Source organism: Crinia signifera, chromosome 7 (assembly GCF_055691185.1).
Source record: "Crinia signifera chromosome 7, ASM5569118v1, whole genome shotgun sequence".
Lineage (NCBI taxonomy): Eukaryota > Metazoa > Chordata > Amphibia > Anura > Myobatrachidae > Crinia > Crinia signifera.
In genome coordinates, this window is record NC_139223.1 from 62,539,800 (window position 1) to 62,564,515 (window position 24,716).

The following is a 24,716-nucleotide window of genomic DNA, read 5'->3' on the forward strand; positions in this document are numbered from 1 at the left end:
CATTACATTAACATGGGTGACATTGAGGTTCTTAGCACAAAAATGTGAGCCCGCCTACCACGTCAAGGTGACCTCATCAGGTGGGTTGGCGGAGGGTAACTATGCTATTCTAAGCTATGCTTAGCTATGCAATGTCTATGGTCTTAGTATAGCTATGCTTAGCAATGCTAAACATAACTATACTAAGACCATATCCACTGCATAGCTAAGCATAGCATAGAATAGCTTACCCTCCTATGATTTTTTTTTTTTAAGGTGTTTTTTGAGCAGAAGTCCTATCGTAAATAGAAGCAGATCTTCACTTCAGGATGGTTAATAATAAGGACTGTAATTTCTTTGCGCCATATAACAAAAGGCATAACTTCATCATCCTTATAAATTACTTCTGACTCCGAGTCATCTTTGGACTCCACCAGGACCTTTAATTCGTCCTCTGTTTCATCTGGAAAACTGTTGGTCTCATACAGTGTTTCCAGGCTCTCAGCCTCCTGCAGGGAATTGGCGTCCTCCTGCAGGGAATTTGTTTCCTCCTTCAGGGAATGTGTTTCCTCCTTCAGGGAATTGGTGTCCTCCTTTAGGGAATTTGTGTCTTCCTTCAGGGAATTTTTGTCCTCCTTCAGGGAATTTGTATCTTCCTGCAGGGAATTTGTGTCCTCCTTCATGGAATTTGTGTCCTCCTTCATGGAATTTGTGTCCTCCTGCAGGGAACTGGTGTCCTCCTGCAGGGGCTCAGGAGTATAAATGTCATCATTTTCATCATTCGTTTTGCAACTGTTGAAACAGTTTAAGCACTTAAGACAGCTAAACCAGCCAGAAAAGTTTGCCATGACTTGTCGTCTGCTCTGTCAAGTGTAAGAATGTTCATGTTTCCTTTTGAGGTTCTATTTAGAACTTCTGTTTGGGGAATTCCGGAATTTGTGATGTCATAATGGTGGTTTTTGATGCATTGTGATGTCACAATGGGCCATTCTAGGTGATTTGATTTCAATGCTTTGTGATGTCATAGATGTTTTCTAAGCATTTTGCTGTCAAAATAGTGGTTATCTATGCATTGTGATGTCTTTAAGGTAATTTCTGGATGTTGAATTTGACAGCTTTGTGATATCATAATGGTGGGTTTTGGTTAATTAGCGACCGAAAATGCTTATGAATCGTAAACGTAAGCCTCTCGCAGTTTGACAGGAAGCCGGTGTTTAGGGGTGGTAACCTGGCATTTTCTGGGTGTTGCAGATTAAAATGTAGATGTGCCCAGGCAGTTTTGAGATGTCTGTGATGTCAGCAAAGACCACTTCCAGCCTCAGTCGCAGATTAGTGGAAGCCTCAAACCTACTCACATTTGCACAGACCATAGGTAAATCCTTTTCATGGACAACAATTAGCGATCCATTCATAATTCTCTCGCCATTTTAAAAGGGAAAGTTACTCCTTCTGTCTGGGTGGCTTACTCACTGCAAATTGTCACATTAGTGGTCAGGTCGGAATCTGGGCCTATATGTTGTGTTTTATAATTTGAATATCAGTTATGGTTTTGTTTTGATACTTTATATTGGGTGTATTTTACTGGTATATCCTATTTCTGTAATACCCCTTTTCCACCATATTTTGACCTTGGTTACTGCTGGAGCATCCTGGGTTGAGGAATAGTGGGTAAAGGTCAGCTAAAAATGACATGGGGTGTGATACATGGGAGTCCGAACCTGGTAACTACAAGGCAGATTTTTAGTGCATACATTTGTAAGAAGCGTCACAATAAGCGGTGTTCTCACAAATATCTCACCCAGGCAGAGTCTTTATTTCACCTGAAGAATAAGGGGAGAGTACTGGGCTTGTTCTGCTCTGTTGGACATATAGCTATGAAAGACTCCTGCTAACTTGATATGCCAAGAAAGAAATAATTATATACAGGTTGAGTATCCCTTATCCAAAATGCTCGGGACCAGAAGAATTTTGGATAACTGATTATTCCGTATTTCAGAATATTTTTATATTTCAGTCATGTGTCTTGAAGAATCTTGCATTTATGTTGTACAAACACATGAAATACAAACAAATATATTTTATTTGTGCAAAAAACAAGATTTCAATAAATGAAACAAAGTTTGTGTACTATCTCCGATACTGAATTTAAATGCCAACCAATAATTTTCTTGCACATATTTAGTGCCAGTTACATATCATGTCCCCAGTAGTGCTGTTACAGATGTCCCCAGGAGTGCCAATTGAATATCATGTCCTTAGTAGTGCCAGTTACATATCGTGTCCCCAGTAGTGCCAGTTACATATCATGTCCCCAGTAGTGCCAGTTACATAGCATGTCCCCAGTAGTGCCAGTTACATATCTTGTCCCCAGTAGTGTCAATTACATATCTTGTCCCCAGTAGTGCCAATTACATATCGTGTCCCCAGTAGGGAATACATCCGAAATCCCAGCGTTCAAAATCCCGATGCCAGAATCCCAACCGCTCAAATCCTGACAAGGGGGGACGTGGATCGCCCCCCCTTGCGGGCTCGCAGTGCTCGCCAGGCAGCGGGCCCGGTGCCTCGCTACGCTCGGCACACTAATTTATTCTCCCTCTATGTGGGGTCGTGGACACCCACGGAGGGAGAAAGTGTCGGGATTTCGCCGGTCGGGATTCCAGCGTCGTGATTTTGAACGCCGGCTTTCCGACCGCCGGGATTTCAACTGCATCCCCCTAGTAGTGCCAGTTACATATCATGTCCTCAGTAGTGCCAATTACATATCATGTCCCCAGTAGTGCCAGTTACATATCAGGTAGTGCTGTTACAGATGTCCCAAGTAGTGCTTTTAGCAAAAAAAAAAAAAAATGTTTTCACTTTCTGCAATGTATGGGTCTTGAAATAGTTTGGATAAGGAATACTCAACCTGTAATTATAAAATAATACATCAATAAATGCTGTTTTTTTTGGTATCCTTTGTTTTTGTTAAGCTAATGACTTATTTCCTGCATTGATTATATTAAACTGAAAAAAAAAAAAGATTAGGATATTGATATAAAAAATCTCAGTATTGGGGGGGGGGGGGGGGATTTAATTCAGGGATTCAGGGTGAAGGAGGTTACTTGCTGTCCCCCCGATGCTAAAACGATGCTAACAGTATCTAATTTAAATGGTACATTTAACATACCAGTGGAACTCGGATTTCACTTGATGCAGCAATTATGTGAGGTCAGGCTTTGTTGGGACAGTTTGGACGGTGTCAGAGAACACGGCTGCAGATGCACGGAGGTAGTGAAAAGTGCTCACCATACAAGGAAACACAAACAATACATTTACTTTCCTTTTATTGGCACAATGGACTGTTTTATTAATCAATGTATATTAGATTTACAACATATTATATCATAATACAGTGAAATTCACCTGGAGGTAATAATAATCTGTGTCTTATAATGTAATGCAGTCTCAGGTTTTCCCCTAACTACCAATGGACAGTAGAGTATTGGTAAATGCCGATAGCACTAGCAGCAATAACAAACGTATGTACACCATTATTTGCACTGCTACATAGAATCTGTTGTAAATAATCATTTTGGACCCTGTTGATTTCTATCTGTATCCGAGGGGTAGATGTATTAAGCCTGGTAAAGTGATAAAGTGGAAGGTGATAAGGCACCAGCCAATCAGCTCTGTTTAAAAAATGACAGGAGTTGATTTGCTGGTGCGTTATCACCTTCCAATTTATCACCACTTTATCACTTTAACAGGTTTAATCCATCTCCCCCTGAGTGTTCTCAGAGCTTCTACATTATCCAGTGTGCAAGGGCTTTTTGTAGTTACCAATGGATATCCCTGTTCTGTTACTCAGTATAGTCATCTTTTAGGAGATTTATCATAACATTAACATGGGTGACATTGAGGTTCTTAGCACAAAAATGTGAGCCCGCCTACCACGTCAAGGTGACCTCATCAGGTGGGTTGGCGGAGGGTAACTATGCTATTCTAAGCTATGCTTAGCTATGCAATGTCTATGGTCTTAGTATAGCTATGCTTAGCAATGCTAAACATAACTATACTAAGACCATATCCACAGCATAGCATAGAATAGCATAGTTACCCTCCTATGATTTTTTTTTTTTAAGGTGTTTTTTGAGCAGAAGTCCTATCGTAAATAGAAGCAGATCTTCACTTCAGGATGGTTAATAATAAGGACTGTAATTTCTTTGCGCCATATAACAAAAGGCATAACTTCATCATCCTTATAAATTACTTCTGACTCCGAGTCATCTTTGGACTCCACCAGGACCTTTAATTCGTCCTCTGTTTCATCTGGAAAACTGTTGGTCTCATACAGTGTTTCCAGGCTCTCAGCCTCCTGCAGGGAATTGGCGTCCTCCTGCAGGGAATTGGTTTCCTCCTTCAGGGAATGTGTTTCCTATTTCAGGGAATTGGTGTCCTCCTTCAGGGAATTTGTGTCTTCCTTCAGGGAATTTTTGTCCTCCTTCAGGGAATTTGTATCTTCCTGCAGGGAATTTGTGTCCTCCTTCATGGAATTTGTGTCCTCCTGCAGGGAACTGGTGTCCTCCTGCAGGGGCTCAGGAGTATAAATGTCATCATTTTCATCATTCGTTTTGCAACTGTTGAAACCGTTTAAGCACTTAAGACAGCTAAACCAGCCAGAAAAGTTTGCCATGACTTGTTGTCTGCTCTGTCAAGTGTAAGAATGTTCATGTTTCCTTTTGAGGTTCTATTTATAACTTCTGTTTGGGGAATTCCGGAATTTGTGATGTCATAATGGTGGTTTTTGATGCATTGTGATGTCACAATGGGCCATTCTAGGTGATTTGATTTCAATGCTTTGTGATGTCATAGATGTTTTCTAAGCATTTTGCTGTAAAAATAGTGGTTATCTATGCATTGTGATGTCTTTAAGGTAATTTCTGGATGTTGAATTTGACAGCTTTGTGATATCATAATGGTGGGTTTTGGTTAATTAGCGTCCGAAAATGCTTATGAATCGTAAACGTAAGCCTCTCGCAGTTTGACAGGAAGCCGGTGTTTAGGGGTGGTAACCTGGCATTTTCTGGGTGTTACGGACTAAAACGTAGATGTGCCCAGGCAATTTTGAGATGTCTGTGATGTCAGCAAAGACCACTTCCAGCCTCAGTCGCAGATTAGTGGAAGCCTCAATCCTACTCACATTTGCACAGACAATAGGTAAATCCTTTTCATGGACAACAATTAGAATAGAATAGAATAGAATCAACTTTATTGGCCATGTGTGCTTGCGCACACTAGGAATTTTTTGTGGATTACAGTGCAGCATCAAGCAGGGATGAAAAGGGGGGAGGGAGACATTACATATATTACATAAAGACATTACAAGCATTTAATTTCTAGCTACGACTATGGTGGTCAGGTCGCCAAGTAGGGACACGTTATTTGGCTGTTGATATTGGGATTGCATTCGCTTTGATTGGATTGTTCAGGTGATGGACGGCTAATGGAAAGAAGCTTCTTGCGGATCTGGACGTTTTGACGGGGATGGACCTGAACCATCTTCTGGATGGTAGGATGTCGAACAGGTTGTGACCAGGATGCAGCTTGTCGTTTGCGATCTTCTCAGCGCGTTTCCTTACCCTGGATGAGAACAGATCCCTTATCGGGGGGAGGTCGGTCCCTATGAACCTTTCCGCAGTCTTCACTACCCTCTGCAGTTTTTGTTTGTCGTTCTCGCTTGCACCACCGTACCAGATTGTGATCGAGGAACATAAGACAGACTCCACGATGGCGGTGTAGAATACGCACAGCAGCTCCTGTGGGATGTTGAATTTCCTGAGTTGCCTCAGGAAGAACAGGCGCTGTTGGGCCTTTTTGATGTTTGTCGTTATGTTTAATCCCCATCTTAGGTCACTGGACATGGTTGTCCCTAGGAATTTGAAGGAATCAACCCACGACACCACTGCGTTGGCTATTGTTAGCGGGGCTAGTGCATTTGGTTTTTTTCCTGTGGTCGACCACCATCTCAACTGTTTTGGTGGGGTTTAGATCGAGGTTGTTGCTGCTGCACCACTGTGTCAGCTTCTCCACTGCATGCCTGTACACGGTCTCGTCACCATCCTTGATTAGGCCGATGATAGTGGTGTCATCTGCGAATTTGATGATTTTCACTGACTGCTCAGCTGAGGTGCAGTCATTCGTGTAGACAGAGAAGAGCAGAGAGGAGAGGACGCATCCTTGGGGGTTCCAGTACTGATTGTTCGTGTGCTGGACAAGAAGGCGCCGGCTTTGACCACCTGTTCCCTTGCTGTAAGAAAGTCCACAATCCATGAGCATGTTGATCATGGGACTCTTAAGGAGAGGAGTTTTGGCTGCAGGATGCTGGGAACGATAGTATTAAATGCTGAGCTGAAGTCCACGAATAGGACTCTTGCATAGGTGCCTTGGTGGTCGAGGTGTTGTAAAATATGGTGCAGCCCGAGGTTGACCGCATCCTCTACACTTCTGTTCGCCCGGTAGGCAAACTGCATGGGGTCAAGGTGAGAGTTTGTCACTTCTCTCAGGTGCTTCAGTACTAGTCTTTCAAATGCTTTCATGGCCAATGAGGTTAGTGCAATTGGACTGAAGTCATTTAGGTCCTTCGTGGGTGTTTTCTTAGGGACCGGGATGATGATAGAGCGTTTGAAGCAGGCAGGAACCTTGCACAAGTCCAGGGAGGAGTTGAATATCGTTGTGAAGATGGGGGCGAGCTGAGCTGCACAGGTCCTAAGGCTGGATGGCGACACACCATCTGGTCCTGCAGCCTTCTTAGGTTTTATTCTTTTGAGTACTGCTTCTACCTCGCCTTGGTCCACGTGGAGGGCCTGGGTGTGGTAGTCTTTGGGACGGAGTGGGGGAGGTACGGCCTGCTCAAATCTGCAGTAGAACTTGTTCAGGTCTTCTGCAAGTTCATGGCTGGTTTCAAACTGTGTTTCGGCTTTCTTGTAATTTGTGATGTTTTGCATGCCCTTCCATACTGCCACAGGGTCCTTTGCTGTGAGGTTGTGTGTCAGCTTGTTTGTATATTCCCTTTTTGCGAGTTTGATACCCCGAGTCAAGGAGTTCCTGGCTTCTTTGTACTGTGTCCTGTCCCCGCTGCTGTATGCCTCCTCCTTGGCTTGGCGGAGTTTCCTGAGCTGGCTACCGAACCATGGCTTGTTGTTGTTAAAGGATCGGATTTGCTTGGTTGGTACACATAAGTCCTCGCAGAAGCTGATGTAGGATGTGACTGCATCCGCTAGTTCATCTATGTCAGAGGCAGAGGCTTTGAACACCATCCAGTCAGTGCAGTCGAAGCAGTCCTGAAGCTTTGTTTTTGCCTCGATTGACCAGTTCTTGACAGACTTGATAACAGGCTTAGCAGACTTTAGCTTCTGGATATTTGTCGGAAGAAGGTGGACTATGCATTGGTTGGAGAGACCCAGTGCTGCATGGGGTATGGATCGGTATGCAGACTTTATGGTCATAATGGCCCTTATTCAGATCTGATTGCAGTACAAATTTGTTTGGCAAATGGGCAAAACCATATGCACTGCAGGTGAGGCAGATGTAACATGTGCAGAGAGAGCAGGGCCGGCGCCACCACTAGGCAGGTTTAGGCATCTGCCTAGGGCGCCAGCCACTGGAGGGCGGTAGTGAGCTGCAGCTTGCCAGCAGCAGCAGCCTGCAGAGAAAGCTACCGCAGAGGAGAGCCAGCCGGCTGCCAGAGGAAGGAACTGGAAGGAGGAAGCTGCAGCGATCCACAGGCAGCATTCAGTGAGTAATTTATTCCCCCTACCCCCCGCTGGAGCCCGTCCGTTGTATTAAACTTGCTGGCTGCCTGACAGCAGACAGTCCTGACCCCATCCCTGGCTGTCGGACGTCAGCACAGCAGCCAGCGGCAATCCCCGCCAGCTATTCAGCCGCAATCTGCGGCGCTGCCCCCTCTCCCCGGTGCGCTGACTGGACACACTTCACACTGTCCACAGCCAGCTATTTAGCCACCCCAGCCCCCGCCAGCTATTCAGCCGCAATCTGCGGCGCTGCCACCCTCTCCCCGGTGCGCTGTCAGGACACACTTAACACTGTCCACATTGTCCACTATCTCTGGGCGGGTGGCGGAGCCTCCTCCCGCCCGCCTGCCCAGGTATCGTCCAGCTGCCTCGCTGCTGCCTGTACTAATGTACAATTTATAATAAATAATGACTGCCTGTAGGTAGCTGCTGGTGGGGACCAGCTGCCTGTGTGCCCAGTATAAAGTTTGGCATCATGCTGCCTGCACTGCACATAGAAATGAATGGACAGCCAGTGATTGGCTGAGAGCTCTCAGCCAATCACTGACTGTCCATACATTTCTATGTGTGCCCACTGCTGCCCGGCTTACCCTACACCAGTGGTTTAACTCCAATGCGGCAGACCCCACGGTGGCTTGGAGGAGCCAGTGCCACGGGATCTGCGTTCTTAAAAAATGCAGCACGCACTTATCTGGTACAGTACATGTAAATCAGGGATGCTGGAAAGTGCCCGCATCCCTGACTCCTCCTGCTGACAGTGACCAATTTCCTTAAAGCCGGCCATGCCGCACCCTCTCTCCCTGGCCGCTAAGGATGGAGGGGTCAGCGGCGTTCACATCGGGGATGGGGTTATTTAATAGTCAGCTGGCTGTTTCACAGAAGCATCCCTGTAACTGCACAGATGGAACATAGCAGGAAGTGTGCAGCCTAATTATATCCCCCATACCACAGCCTAACCATCACCTCCAATCCTGCAGCCTAGCCATCACCTTAACTGTCACAGCCTAGCCATACCCTCCCCTGGCGCAGCCTAATGCTAACTTCCCCTGACACATAGCCGCCACCTTCCCCAACGCAGCTTATCCGTTACCTTCCCTGCCGCAACTTAGCCGTCACCTTCCCCACAGCAGCTTAGCCGTCACCTTCCCCGCCGCAGCCTAATGTTAACTTCTCCTGCCACAGATTTTTTGCTTCTACTGTGTGACAATGTGATTTTTAGCCCCTACTGTGCGGCATAATGTGATTTTTGGCCCCTACTGTGCGGTGTAATGTGATTTGTGGCTCCAAATGTGCAGCGTAATGTATTTTTTGTCTCCTACTGTGTGACGTAATGTGATTTTTTGTCTCCTACTGTGTGACGTAATGTGATTTTTTGTCTCCTACTGTGTGACGTAATGTGATTTTTAGCTCCTACTCTCCTGTGTAATGTGATGTTTGGCTCCTACTGTGTGGCATAATGTGTAATGGGGCACTAGTATTAGATAGGCTAAAGGGTCCTTCTATTGTGATGCATAATGCATATAATGCAGTGGCACACAGTCACGCAGCCAGCGCTGCTTTAGGGTGGCATGGATGAGTGATGCTGTCCTCCTCACATGCTGCCCAACTCCATGCTGAAGTTGCTGCTGCGACAGGTTTATTTACCTGCAGTGTGACATGTAGTGTAGGGCGGGGGGGAGGGGGGGGGGCGGTATCCTGTAGGTTTGCCTAGGGTGCCTAGATGCCTTGCACCGGCCCTGAGAGAGAGTTACATTTGGGTGGGGTGTGTTGAAACTGAAATCTAAATTTCAGTGTGAAAACAATGCAGCCAGTATTTACCCTGCACAGAAACAAAATAACTCACACAAATCTAACTCTCTCTATACATGTTACATCTCCCCACCTGCAGTGCACATGGTTTTTCCCATTTTCCAAACAAATTTGTACTGAGCTCAGATCTGAATAAAGGCCAAAAAGTGGTGTTATCACAATTATCTCACCCAGGCAAAGTCTTTGTCACCTGAAGAATAAGGGGAGAGTACTGAGCTTGTTCCGCTCTGTTGGACATATAGCTATGAAAGACTCCTGATTTCCCGGATTGGCCAGTAGGGTAGGCAACCCTGCCATAAATAAATAACAAAAAAATTGCTTAAATGTTTAAATAGAAATGCAAATTTTTATTTATGGCCAACTCTGTGGCCAGCTGGCATCTGTCTGGCGATGATCGTCCTGTCATGATGATGGGCCTCATTTTATGTGGAGGCCTGGAGCTGCAGCTCCATCTGCCCCATTGTTAATCTGACTCTGCACAGCAGGGGATCATACAATCCTGCAGTGAGAATCTGTTACCTCAGCCTTCTGTGGCTTTTTCATATTTTTTGCACATTCCCTATTGTTCTATATAGAAAATAATGTCCCCAGCTCAGTGTTTAGTTGCCTGTAGTCCTTGGATGTATTTGTGTATGGGACAATGGATGAATAAAGGTTTCATCCTGACTCGCATCTCTGGGCTCTCCGTCACACCTGAGTGGGGTGTAATTATGCTTTTTCACACTGTATGAAGATTTTCTCTTTATACTGAGAACAACTAACATTGAGAAATAATGCAAGTGATTTTCTCTGATTGTGTTTTGCGGTAAAGGCAAGAAGAATAAAACACTAGCAGCATACATGTCACCCAACATTCTTTAATTAACCCCTTCCCGACATTTGACGTATATATACGTCATGGCCGGGAAGTACTTCCCGACACATGACGTATATATACGTCATGACTTCTAACTGTCACTGCGTCTAGAGACGCAGTGACAGAGGGACGATGTCTGCTGTCCCTGACAGCAGACATGTCCCTGCATGCCCAGGGGGGGCTGCGATGCCGCCCCCCCGTCGGCGATCGCTGTGATTGGCTGTTCAGTGTGAACAGCCATTCACAGCGTTTTCTGTGTCACCGGCGAATAACGTTCGCCGGTGACACGGGATCGGAGGTGATTGGTGCTGTAAAGTACAGCACCAATCACCGCGGGGTGTAAGGGTGACACTGGTGTCACCCCACCTCACCCCGCCCGCCCCCAAAGGCCGTGATTGGTTCGTCGGACCGACGGACCAATCACAGCCATGGAGGGGGGTTTAAACTAACGGTGACTGCACTGCAGACGCCATTCCGGTCTGGAATAGCGTGCAGTGCGGTCACCGTGCCCAGCTGCCGCCATATACTGACCAGAACCCCTAAATACTTACCTGATCACTGCCTGGATCTTGCTCCTTATTTGTGACATCCTGTGCTGTGTTGTGCTGCTGCGAATTATTAGATAGAGAGATAGAGAGAGAGAGATAGAGAGAGATAGAGAGGCCTAGTGAGGCCTAGTGACATAGAGTGCTTATATTTTGTGCTGCTGCAGTGTAATAGAGTTATAGATAGAGAGATAGAGAGAGATAGAGAGAGATAGAGAGATAGTGACAGATTGTGCTATATATTTTTTATATAACTGACTGCTGCCCCCCCTTTTGTGCTGATCAGTATAAATTAACTGATCAGCAACTTTTTGGGGGCGCAGATTTTATTTTATATATATATATATACCTGTCAGTGCTGCTGCTGCAGTGTCATAGAGTGATAGATAGTGAGAGATAGAGAGATAGAGAGAGATAGTGACAGAGAGTGATAGAGACTGCTATATTTTGTGTCTGCTGCCCCCCTTTTGTGCACCCCCAGCAACTTTTTGGGGGTGCCGGGGTTATTTTTCATATATATAACTGTCAGTGCTGCTGCTGCAGTGTCATAGAGTGATAGATAGTGAGAGATAGAGAGAGATAGTGACAGAGAGTGATAGAGAGTGCTAAATTTTGTGTCTGCTGCCCCCGCCTTTTGTGCTGATCACTATATCTGAGGTGATCAGCAACTTTTTTGGGGTGCAGAGGTTTTTTTTTTTTTATATATATACCTGTCAGTTGCTGCCAGTTGCACTGTCAGTTGCACCAAAGGTTGTGCACCTGCTGCCCCTCACTGGTAATCAGTGTTGCATCACTGATCACCTTTTTTTTTTTTGTGGGGTCTTTTTTTAATTTTTTTTTTACACACACTGTGATTTTGTGGGTGTCTTGTGGCCACTGTGCGCTGATCAGTGACGTACATCACTGATCAGCTTTTTCGGCACAGGGTTGATCTATTTTTTTTTTTTGATCAAATTCCTGTTGCCTTTGAGCGCTGTTCAGTGACGGACGTTACTGACCAACATCTATGCTCAATTTTTTGCGCAGGACCTTTTTTTTTTTTTTTTTTTTACCCCTTCAATTTTTTTTTTTTAACCCCTTCAATTTTTTTTTTTTTTTAACCCCTTCAATTTTTTTTTTTTGTATAAAGTATTTTTTTTTTTCTGCACTACATACACACTACACACTACATACCCCCCGGGTTGAAATAAAGTTTGTACCCCCCCCTACACTATACACGTGTTAAAACATTTCACTACCAGTAACAAAAAAATAAAAATGGCATCCCAAATGTCATCCCAGTCATCCAGAAGAATGTATTCAGTGGAGGAGGCATATGCCATGCTTGCCTCTGACTCTGACACAGCCAGTGAGGCAAGCGGGGAATTTGAAGGATTCATCTTAAGCTCCTCTTCCTCCTCTGGTGATGAGGGACCCCCTCAAAGACGCCCCCGTAGAGCAGCTGAGACCCCCCCCCCCCAATAATTGATCTCGTATGGACCCCACCACCAGACAATTTTGAGCCCCAGGTTCCTGAGTTTTTGGCCATGCCAGGAATCCAATTTGATTCCACAGGTCTCAGAGAAATTGACTTTTTCAAATTATTTTTCTCTGATGATTTTATAAATTTAATGGTGGACCAAACTAATTTATATGCCCAGCAGTTTATTGCTCAAAACCCCACGTCATCATTTGCTAGGTGGACCCCTGTAGATGCAGTAGAGATGATGATGTTTTGGGGTCTGGTGTTTCATATGGGCATAGTAAAAAAGCCAGAAATTAGGCAATATTGGAGTACAGATGTTCTGTACAGCACCCCATTTTACCGTATGGCCATGCCCCGGACTCGATTTGAGACAATCCTTAAATTTTTGCATTACAACGATAATGCACAGTGCCCACCCAGAGATGATCCCACCTTTGACCGGCTATTCAAAGTCAGGCCGGTCATTGATCATTTCAGTGCCAAATTTGAAGACATGTACATCCCAGATAAATTCATTTGCATAGACGAGTCCCTTATACATTTTAAAGGAAGGGTTAAATTCCGCCAGTACCTTCCCAATAAGAGGGCAAGGTATGGCATAAAAATGTATAAGCTGTGTGAAAGCACCTCAGGGTACACCCACAGGTTTAGGGTATATGAAGGGAAGGATTCAACAATTGAACCGCCAGAATGCCCCCCCTCCCTCGTAGGTGTTAGTGGAAAAATTGTCTGGGATTTAGTGCACCCCTTCCTGGATAAAGGTTATCACCTCTATGTGGATAACTTTTACACCAGCATCCCCCTGTTTAAGGCCCTTGGTTCAAGAGGTACAGCAGCTTGCGGTACTGTGCGCAAGAACCAAAGAGGCCTCCCAAAAACGCACATTGCCCAAGTAATGAGAAGGGGTGAAAGCAGGGGAATATGCACCGAAAATATGTTGTTGGTCAAATATAAGGACAAGAGGGATGTCCTTATACTGACAACAATTCACGGAGACAGTACCACCTCCGTCCCTGTACGAGGTACCAGTACCCACACCTCCAAACCTAATTGTATCCTGGATTACAATAGGTACATGGGCGGAGTGGATCTTTCAGATCAGGTACTGAAGCCGTACAGTGCCCTGCGGAAAACAAAAATCTGGTACAAGAAGGTGGCCGTGTATATCATCCAGATGGCACTGTATAACGCTTACGTGCTATTCCGTTCTACCGGCCAGAGGGGGACATTTATGCACTTTCAAGAGGAAGTCATAAAGGGCCTAATATTTGGGAACCAGCAGGCAGAGGGCCCCAGTACTTCTAGTACTGGCCCCCATATTGTACCAGGGCAGCATTTTCCGAACGAAATCCCCTCCACTGCAAGAAAGGGCAGGACACAAAAAAGGTGCAAAGTTTGCTATAAAAAGGGAATAAGAAAGGAAACTATTTTCCACTGTGAAACTTGCCCCGACAAACCCGGCCTATGTATAAAGGAGTGTTTTAAAATATACCACACATGTATGGATTATTAGGTTCATCATTTCACCGTGCTTCGGGGGTCTTGCTAATGCCACATAGCACCCACCAACATTCCACCAGAATCTGAGCTGCAAAATCCAAAAATCACTCCTTCCCTTCTGAGTCCTGCCATGCACCCAACTGGTATTTTTTGGTCACATATGAGGCATTGCCATACTCGGGAGAAATTGGGGCACAGATTTTGGGGTGCTTTTTCTCCTTCATACCTTCTGAAAATGAAAAATTTTGAGCCAGAACTGCATTTTTGTGTAAAAAAATGTAATTTTTCATTTTCACTGCCCAGTTGTATCAAAATTGTTGAAACCCCTGGGGGTTTGAAATGTACACTATACCCCTAGATGAATTCCCTGAGGGGTGTAGTTTGCAAAATGGGGTCACTTGTGGGGGGGTTCCACTGTATTGGTGCTTTGGGGGTCTTGCTAATGCGACATAGCACCCACCAACATTCCACCAGAATTTGTGCTGCAAAATCCAAATATCACTCCTTCCCTTCTGAGTCCTGCCACTTTTTGGTCACACATGAGGCATTGCCGTACTCGGGAGAAATTGGGGCACATATTTTGGGGTGCTTTTTCTCCTTCATACCTTCTGAAAATGAAAAATTTTGAGCCAGAACTGCATTTTTGTGTAAAAAAATGTAATTTTTCATTTTCACTGCCCAGTTGTATCAAAATTGGTGAAACCCCTGGGGGTTTGAAATGTACACTATACCCCTAGATGAATTCCCTGAGGGGTGTAGTTTGCAAAATGGGGTCACTTGTGGGGGGGTTCCACTGTATTGGTGCTTGGGGGGTCTTGCTAATGCGACATAGCACCCACCAAAATTCCACCAGAATCTGAGCTGCAAAATCCAAAAATCACTCCTTCCATTCTGAGTCCTGCCACTTTTTGGTCACACATGAGGCATTGCCGTACTCGGGAGAAATTGGGGCACAGATTTTGGGGTGCTTTTTCTCCTTCATACCTTCTGAAAATGAAAAATTTTGAGCCAGAACTGCATTTTTGTGTAAAAAAATGTAATTTTTCATGTTCACTGCCCACTTGTATCAAAATTGGTGAAACCCCTGGGGGTTTGAAATGTACACTATACCCCTAGATGAATTCCCTGAGGGGTGTAGTTTGCAAAATGGGGTCACTTGTGGGGGGGTTCCACTGTATTGGTGCTTGGGGGGTCTTGCTAATGCGACATAGCACCCACCAAAATTCCACCAGAATCTGAGCTGCAAAATCCAAAAATCACTCCTTCCCTTCTGAGTCCTGCCATGCACCCAACTGGTATTTTTTGGTCACATGTGAGGCATTGCCGTACTCGGGAGAAATTGGGGCACAGATTTTGGGGTGCTTTTTCTCCTTCATACCTTCTGAAAATGAAAAATTTTGAGCCAGAACTGCATTTTTGTGTAAAAAAAATGTAATTTTTCATGTTCACTGCCCACTTGTATCAAAATTGGTGAAACCCCTGGGGGTTTGAAATGTACACTATACCCCTAGATGAATTCCCTGAGGGGTGTAGTTTGCAAAATGGGGTCACTTGTGGGGGGGTTCCACTGTCTTGGTGCTTGGGGGGTCTTGCTAATGCGACATAGCACCCACCAAAATTCCACCAGAATCTGAGCTGCAAAATCCAAAAATCACTCCTTCCCTTCTGAGTCCTGCCATGCACCCAACTGGTATTTTTTGGTCACATGTGAGGCATTGCCGTACTCGGGAGAAATTGGGGCACAGATTTTGGGGTGCTTTTTCTCCTTCATACCTTCTGAAAATGAAAAATTTTGAGCCAGAACTGCATTTTTGTGTAAAAAAATGTAATTTTTCATGTTCACTGCCCACTTGTATCAAAATTGGTGAAACCCCTGGGGGTTTGAAATGTACACTATACCCCTAGATGAATTCCCTGAGGGGTGTAGTTTGCAAAATGGGGTCACTTGTGGGGGGGTTCCACTGTCTTGGTGCTTGGGGGGTCTTGCTAATGCGACATAGCACCCACCAAAATTCCACCAGAATCTGAGCTGCAAAATCCAAAAATCACTCCTTCCCTTCTGAGTCCTGCCATGCACCCAACTGGTATTTTTTGGTCACATGTGAGGCATTGCCGTACTCGGGAGAAATTGGGGCACAGATTTTGGGGTGCTTTTTCTCCTTCATACCTTCTGAAAATGAAAAATTTTGAGCCAGAACTGCATTTTTGTGTAAAAAAATGTAATTTTTCATGTTCACTGCCCACTTGTATCAAAATTGGTGAAACCCCTGGGGGTTTGAAATGTACACTATACCCCTAGATGAATTCCCTGAGGGGTGTAGTTTGCAAAATGGGGTCACTTGTAGGGGGGTTCCACTGTATTGGTGCTTGGGGGGTCTTGCTAATGCGACATAGCACCCACCAAAATTCCACCAGAATCTGAGCTGCAAAATCCAAAAATCACTCCTTCCCTTCTGAGTCCTGCCATGCACCCAACTGGTATTTTTTGGTCACATGTGAGGCATTGCCGTACTCGGGAGAAATTGGGGCACAGATTTTGGGGTGCTTTTTCTCCTTCATACCTTCTGAAAATGAAAAATTTTGAGCCAGAACTGCATTTTTGTGTAAAAAAAATGTAATTTTTCATGTTCACTGCCCACTTGTATCAAAATTGGTGAAACCCCTGGGGGTTTGAAATGTACACTATACCCCTAGATGAATTCCCTGAGGGGTGTAGTTTGCAAAATGGGGTCACTTGTGGGGGGGTTCCACTGTATTGGTGCTTGGGGGGTCTTGCTAATGCGACATAGCACCCACCAAAATTCCACCAGAATCTGAGCTGCAAAATCCAAAAATCACTCCTTCCCTTCTGAGTCCTGCCATGCACCCAACTGGAATTTTTTGGTCACATGTGAGGCATTGCCGTACTTGGGAGAAATTGGGGCACAGATTTTGGGGTGCTTTGTCTCCTTCATACCTTCTGAAAATGAAAAATTTTGAGCCAGAACTGCATTTTTGTGTAAAAAAATGTAATTTTTCATTTTCACTGCCCACTTGTATCAAAATTGGTGAAACCCCTGGGGGTTTGAAATGTACACTATACCCCTAGATGAATTCCCTGAGGGGTGTACTTTGCAAAATGGGGTGACTTGTGGGGGGGTTCCACTGTATTGGTGCAACATAGCACCCACCATTCATTCCACCAAAATCTGTGCTGCAAAATCCAAAAATCACTCCTTCCCTTCTGAGTCCTGCCATGCACCCAACTGGTATTTTTTGGTCACATGTGAGGCATTGCCGTACTCGGGAGAAATTGGGGCACAGATCTTGGGGTGCTTTGTCTCCTTCATTCCTTGTGAAAATGAAAAATTTTGAGCCAGAACTGCATTTTTGTGTAAAAAATTTAATTTTTCATTTTCACTGCCCAGTTGTACCACAATTGGTGAAACCCCTGGGGGTTTGAAATGTACACTATACCCCTAGATGAATTCCCTGAGGGGTGTAGTTTGCAAAATGGGGTCACTTGTGGGGGGGTTCCTAAATTTTAGCATCTTATGGTGCCTAGAAACCTACATGGTGCCTAAAAAATAATCTCATAAAAAGGAGGCTCCAAAATCAAGTAGGTGCTCCTTCTATTATGAAGCCTGTGGTTTGGTCAACGTGCACACTAGGGCCACATTTAGGATATTTATGAAAACAAAAGAATTGGGGGAATCAATTTTTAGTCACATTTCTCTAGTAAAATGTACTGTGTTCCTTAGAAAAATGTATTAAAATTGCAAATCTGCAAAAAAAATGAAATTTTGAAATTTCACCTACACTTTGTTTTAATTCCTGTGAAACACCTAAAGGGTTAACAAACTTCCAAAATGCTGTTTTGAATACTGTGAGGGGTGCAGTTTTTGAAATGGCATCATTTATGGGGGTGTCTCACATACAAGTCCCTCAAAGTCACATCAGAACTGAACTGGTCCCTAAAAAAATCAGTGTTTGAAATTTTCTTGAAAACTTGAGAATTTGCTATTCATATTGTAAGCCTCCTAGTGTCCAAAAAAATTAAAAGGAAGTTGAAATAATGATGGAAACATAAAGTAGACATATGGTCTATGTTAGTTATTAACTATTTTGAGTGGTAAGATTATTTGTCTCACAAGCAGAAAATTTAACATTTTGCAAATTGCTAAATTTTCCATTTTTTTACGACATTTTGGTATTTTTCACAAAAAAACACAGACTGTATCGACCCAAATTTACCACTAATTTGAAGTACAATGTGTCACGAAAAAACAATCTCAAAATCACTGGGATAAGTAAAAGCAAAAAAAAGTTATCCCCACTTAAGTGAGACATGTCAGATTTGAAAAAAAGGGCTCTGTCAGGAACGCAAAAACTAGCTCTGTCAGGAAGGGGTTAAAACAATTGGGGTATGGTGATATATTACCAAACTGGAATCCTAGATAATGTCCGTTCCTTTGTTACTTCATGTGGTTCATATGAAAGAAACAATAAAATATACAACATGTGTACCGGTAGTAGTCCACAAATACATATAGTCCAGTAAATATAAAGGGGACTCTTGGAGCTAGATGAATGCAATGGATTCCTCTATGTCCCTTGTGTGGTGGTAGACTGGGGTTTTTTTCTTTTTATAGGATCACCTCGTGTCAGGATCTATGAATCGCTTACACTTTGCTTACATAAAAAGGGTTCAAACCCTGTGTATAACGGTTTCTTTATCTTTATGTAATCAACGAGTGATGCTTACTTATCGCTTACATGTATCAGGGTGATGGAACTCTCATCAAGGTTTCTTTATGTAAAAGACATCTCCAACTCCATTTTGAATAAAAAACTTTTTCTCCTTTTATTGCAAAACAATTATAAAAAAACGGTGCCAGATGGACTCCAAAAACCCCACTACCACTGAAGTTCCTGTTTGTGTGTATGACCGAGCTGCCCCCCCATACCAGTATAACCGTGAGTGTGCTTCCCGGGCTTCCATCTTGCCACTGTTGTGTTTTCTGGTTTTTGGAGTCCATCTGGCACCGTTTTTTTATAATTGTTTTACAATAAAAGGAGAAAAAGTTTTTTATTCAAAATGGAGTTGGAGATGTCTTTTACATAAAGAAACCTTGATGAGAGTTCCATCACCCTGATACATGTAAGCGATAAGTAAGCATCACTCGTTGATTACATAAAGATAAAGAAACCGTTATACACGGGGTTTGAACCCTTTTTATGTAAGCAAAGTATAAGCGATTCATAGATCCTGACACGAGGTGACCCTATAAAAAGAAAAAAAAAACAGTCTACCACCACACAAGGGACATAGAGGAATCCATTGCATTCATCTAGCTCCAAGAGTCCCCTTTATATTTACTGGACTATATGTATTTGTGGACTACTACACATGTTGTATATTTTTCTGTTTCTTTCACATGAACCACACAAAGTAACAAAGGAACGGACATTATCTAGGATTCCAGTTTGGTAATATATCACCATACCCCAATTGTTTTATCTTATCCCCAATAGAGCGCTGTACTCCCAAAAAATAGTTTTTTGTGATATATGATAGTTTCTTACCAGTTTGATAACACTGGTTGAGGAGACCAGCTGCACTTTTGTTTGCGCAACAGAATTTCGAATATTTTTGTTTTGTACATTCTTTAATTAAAGTTCTTGACTAAGGATGGGGGACCGACTGTCACGGAACGTTGTTATATACTAGCTCTCCAAAGCAAGCACTTCGCAACACATATCTTTAGTTCAATTTGGCCATTTTTAACACAATCCTGATGGATCGGGAGGCGAAATCTGGTAAAACGTGTCCAAATCTCACATGTTTGACGTCTGGTCTGATGTGAGGTCCCGCACACATCGGAATGGAGTTGGAGTTTGGACCTGCTACACTTTTGACCTCTGATCTCGTCCGCTTCCCAGTAGGGGAATGGGATCGCATGCAAAAGGACCAGGTACAATGTGATCACATGTGATACTGCTGCCCGGGCAGCTCTAGGGGCATCACATGTGACTTCTCACTTTGGAAAAGTTGCATAGTGTATTGGGGCCTTAGGGCGCAGACCACTCTTGGAGCCTCCGTGCCAGAGATTGTGGCTTCCTGAAGAGCCACAATGGGTCCTGGGGCCTGACAGCTTACTGCCAGTAAGTGTCAGAGAGCGCAGAGGGCATCTCTGATTGGGGTTGCCTAGTGGTAAATAAATCTGGCCCCCAACCTACCCTTCCAGTTTGCAAATAACACACACACACACACACACACTGGGCAGCATGAAATAGTGGTTAATAAATCCAGCCCCCAACCTCTGCTTTCAGCAAGCTAATATCACATACGCACACACACACACACTGAGCAGCACTGGGTGGCAAGACGATGTGACACGTGAGCTTGGCATTGATGATATTGGAAGTTGGGCGTGAGGTATGGCTTGGGCGGCGGCTCATCTGACCGCTGGTGGCATGCTAGTGTTCCGTGGCACACCGGTTGAAAACTGCTGTCTTAAGTAATGGTAAGTTATGGAAAAAAAATCCCCCATGTTGACCTTTTTCTGTGTCGACCATTGCCATGTTAACAATATCGACCACATTTATGTCAGTCGATTCACTTTGTATACAGGTATTTCACAGTTTCCAGCATGTGGCCCTTATTTATTTTTTATGCTCTGATTTCTGCATTTACTTTAGGAAAACCTACAACTCCCGGTTCAGCGGTGTCAGAGAAAGTGCGAACTCGGCTGGAAGAACTTGATGGTCTGGAGGAAGTAAGGAACCACATTTTTTCATTCTTTCCTCTACAAAATATAATTTGTCTAATGTTGTTACCGGCCTAAAGTCAGCATTAATTCCACTGCAAGTACAGTACTACATAATACCATACCTCCCAACTTGGCGTTTCAGCGAGGAGGGACAGTTGCGCTCGTCGAAGGCTCGTGCCCAAAATTAGGGGTGCGGGAGGGAGCGTGGCCTATAATCGCGACGTACCGTGAGGCCATGCCCCTGGTTTACGCTGTGGGGGCATGGCCCCGAGCTCTGTGAGCCTCTAGCCAAACCCCCCCCCCAGCCCCCCCCCCCCCCGCCGTGAGACACTGCCGGTGGCTGAAGGGACGAGGGAACGTCCTTAAGTTTACATACCCTAGCAGATTTTCTGCCCATTTGTCAGAGAATATGAATGATAACTCACAAACTTTTCTTTCACTTATGGTTAGTGGTTGGGTGAAGCCATTTATTGTCAAACAACTGTGTTTACTCTTTTTAAATCATAATGACAACAGAAACTACCCACATGACCCTGATCAACAGTTTATATACCCTGGATACTTTGGCCTAATAACATGCACACAAAGTTGACACAAACGGGTTTAAATGGCTAATAAAGGTAACCATCCTCACCTGTGATCTGTTCGCTTGTAATCAGTGTGTGTGTATAAAAGGTCTCCATAAAGACATGAGTCATGGGGAAAGCAAAAGAATTGTCAAAGGATCTGTGGGAAAAGGAAATTGAACTGTATTAAACAGGAAATGGATATAAAAAGATATCCAAGCAGGCCGTTTGTCATTAAAAAATACAATATACTGCAATTAATTGGTTGTTTAATTATGTATGTTAGTATTTCTTTATTTAGATACACTAAAATGATTTACATTTCTATATCGCTTATACATAAACTTCGGTACTTGTGTATTATAGCGGCGCCCATCGCATCGCATACCATAAGGCATGCGATGGTATGCGACGCGATATTGTACAATGTCATACAATTTTAAAATTGTATGACATTGTGTATGGCATACAATGCCATACAATGCGATGCGATGCGATAAAAAATTGTATAAGCACCCTAATGGGTGCTTACAATGTTAAATGCACCCCCACGCCACCCCCCCACTATAAACGTGAACCCGAAGCGTGGCGAGCGCAGAGAGCCCGCGAGGGGTGGCGGTACGCGTCCTCCGACCTTTTCATACCCCCCACTATCCACGTCGGCGTGGAGTTGAGAATAGAAAGTCGAGCCCGAAGCGTGGCGAGCGGACGCGGATACCTTCACAGGTATCCGCTTCAGGCTCGCTGCGCTCGCCACACCTTTTATTCTCAACTCCACGCCGACGTGGATAGTGGGGGTATGGAAAGGTCGGAGGACGCGTACCGCCGCCCCTCGCGGGCACGCTTCGGGTTCACGTTTATAGTGTGGGGGGGTGGCGTTGGGGGGGGGGGGGAAACATTGTAAGCACCCATTTGGGTGCTTAAAAGCACCCTTTAGGGTGCTTATACAATGTTTCATCGCATAGGGGGCCAAAACCGCATCGCATGCCATCGGGTGCATGGCATGCGATGCGATAAAAACATTGCGCGATGTACATCGGGGGCGCCGCTATAATGCACAAGTACCTAAACTTCTTTTATTTTTCAGATGATTTTACTGCCTGAGGAAGCAAATAAAATGTCATTTTCTTAAATTACCATCATTATTTATTTCAGTGTATTATAAGCTGTAACAGTTCATAGTTGCCTACCCTCCTGCATTCTGCAGGAGACTCCCTGAAATAGCAGAAATCTCCCTCATTATTCTAGAAATCTCCCTCATCTCACCTGGCCCACATTACACTGTTAGATTTGGGGGGGGGGGAGGAATGAGAGATAGATACATTTACATTGAATCATCAGCACCATTTCCCAGCACTTTAGCAAATACAGTAGCTGAATAGTACTAGTACTAAGCTGAATCGTATATCGGCATAAAAATACAACTGCTTCTTTATTTTTTCATTTAAACATATTTGACACCCTTGTATAACTGTTCCTAGGTTGTGCTATAATTGTATAATGGAAAAATAATTATTTCTAATTAAGTCTCTATCCCGCTGAGAAGAAGTGATTAAATTCTGATTATCACGTGAAGTAAATGAGGGGTCTATGACCCTACAATGTTCCCGCCATAGACTTCTTTCTCTATGTATAGTGCACAGATGTTGGTAGCAGTAAGTCTTGTGTTAGGAAGGGTGGATATTCACCTTCTGTATATTCTCTCTTTGAAAGGGATCTCAGAAAGAACTCTTGAATCTGACTCAACAAGATTACATCTGTCGTATTGAGGAGCTGAATCAGTCCCTGAAGGATGCCTGGGCCTCCGATCAGAAAGTCAAAGCTTTGAAAATTGTTATACAGGTCTCTGCTTACTGTACTGTTTTAGCACGACTGCTCTCCTAATGAACATTAATGTATTCATTTCGGCAATTCATGTGATTACAAAAGTACACTGCACTTATCCGTAAAGTGAATTATTTCTTCTTTAGTGACTATGTTGGGGATATAGGAGGATTCAATATTCAATCTTCAACCTATTCAATCTCAGCCGTTTTTGTGTCATGGCCATCTTTCTGTCATGCAGATTCGACTTTGTAAAATGTTTGAATTGTCGAAAACGGCCACTAGATTTTTGAATCTGCATCCGTTTTCAACAAAATACATGTGGAGGTTTTTCTTAACAACCTCTATGGATGTACAGTATTCAAACAATTCCGACAGTTGAAAATTTTGTCAAATTCGAAAATATCTGTTCCATCTCTGACTGTTAGAAATGAGATTGAATACTCCCCCATAGAGTTTTCTATAACGTGTTAGGTAGGACCTGTTGGAGCACTGGAAAAAATGAGAAAACAGCTATAATAGCTTCTGTCTATTGGGAATCCCTGGTCTGCTGCTGCCAGACCTACTATAAATGTGCAAATACAGAAGCGCTGACAAGCTTTAAGCTTTCTGCTAAATAATTATGTAATAAAACAGCAATAACAAAATATAACTTGTAAATATATCTGACATACTATCATGACTTACTGGCCAATACTAATCAGAAAGAGTACTTGTAACTAGGGAAGCCAATATCCCAATAGTTACGTGGGCAGTGCGGGTGTTGGGGCCAGGAGCGAGCGTGCGGGAGAACGGACAGGACTCCCCGGCTGTGAGCTGGACCTCTAAAGCGGTAAGAGCCCCGGTGTAGCGCAATTACTGACTGTGTCACGCTGCGCGCAGCTGGGACGGGAGCAGCCAGGCAACGTCTGAGTTAGAGCTCTGATTGGCCGGTGATAAAAAATAGATACTTTATCACTTTTTTATCTCTTCACCGAGCTTAATAAATCTGCCCCTCAGTTCCCCAATGCTTTTCAAATATGAAACCATGCAAAGCATGAATCCAGTAATAGCATTGATAACTAACTGCCCTAATTAAGAGGCAGCAGCACAGTTATCTGCAAGCAAGTAAAATCTGAGGGGGGGTTAAGTGTCTGTGACCTTGCAGTTCCATGTGTACTATGGAGCTGTCACCTCTACCTTCCTCCATTATTTTTTTGGCTAATAAGGAGAGTACCTCTAAAGCTGAGCCAGGATGGCATCACTATGGTATTTTTTCTAATTGCTCCAAGTGACATTTTCTGATGGTAAGTCAGGTTCTAATACCTGATATGTAGCATGTGAAGCATACTGCATGTCCAATGGTTGTTTTGTCTGCAGCTAGGTCCATTGAAATGTCAGAGCCAGTCTGGCTGACCTAGCATAGTTCCTGCTCCACTTCTGTATTAGAACGATCAGATACCGAATATTACTCCGAGGTGGGAGATGATTGCATTTTGATGAAAATTCCAATAGGAAGAAGTGTATGTAGCAGAGGTTCCCAGGAGGCCATAACTCTACCTCCCACTTTCAGGATTTGTGGACTTCAGATGAGTTAGCTCCTGATGAATTTGCTGGGAAGAGAAGTATCAGTTGGTGACAATTTAATTTT

General features: G+C 44.0%; 1 protein-coding gene across 1 annotated transcript in view; it reads left to right on the forward strand.

Annotated features, from left to right (window-relative positions):
- Positions 1 to 24,716, forward strand: part of VPS35L (VPS35 endosomal protein sorting factor like) — a 166,734-nt gene that overhangs the window by 83,436 nt on the left and 58,582 nt on the right. Inside the window, exons 6-7 of the mRNA XM_083153228.1 lie at positions 20,626 to 20,702; positions 22,976 to 23,104. Of these exons, the coding sequence (XP_083009354.1) occupies positions 20,626 to 20,702; positions 22,976 to 23,104 (206 nt within the window). The remainder of the gene's footprint in view (positions 1 to 20,625; positions 20,703 to 22,975; positions 23,105 to 24,716) is intronic.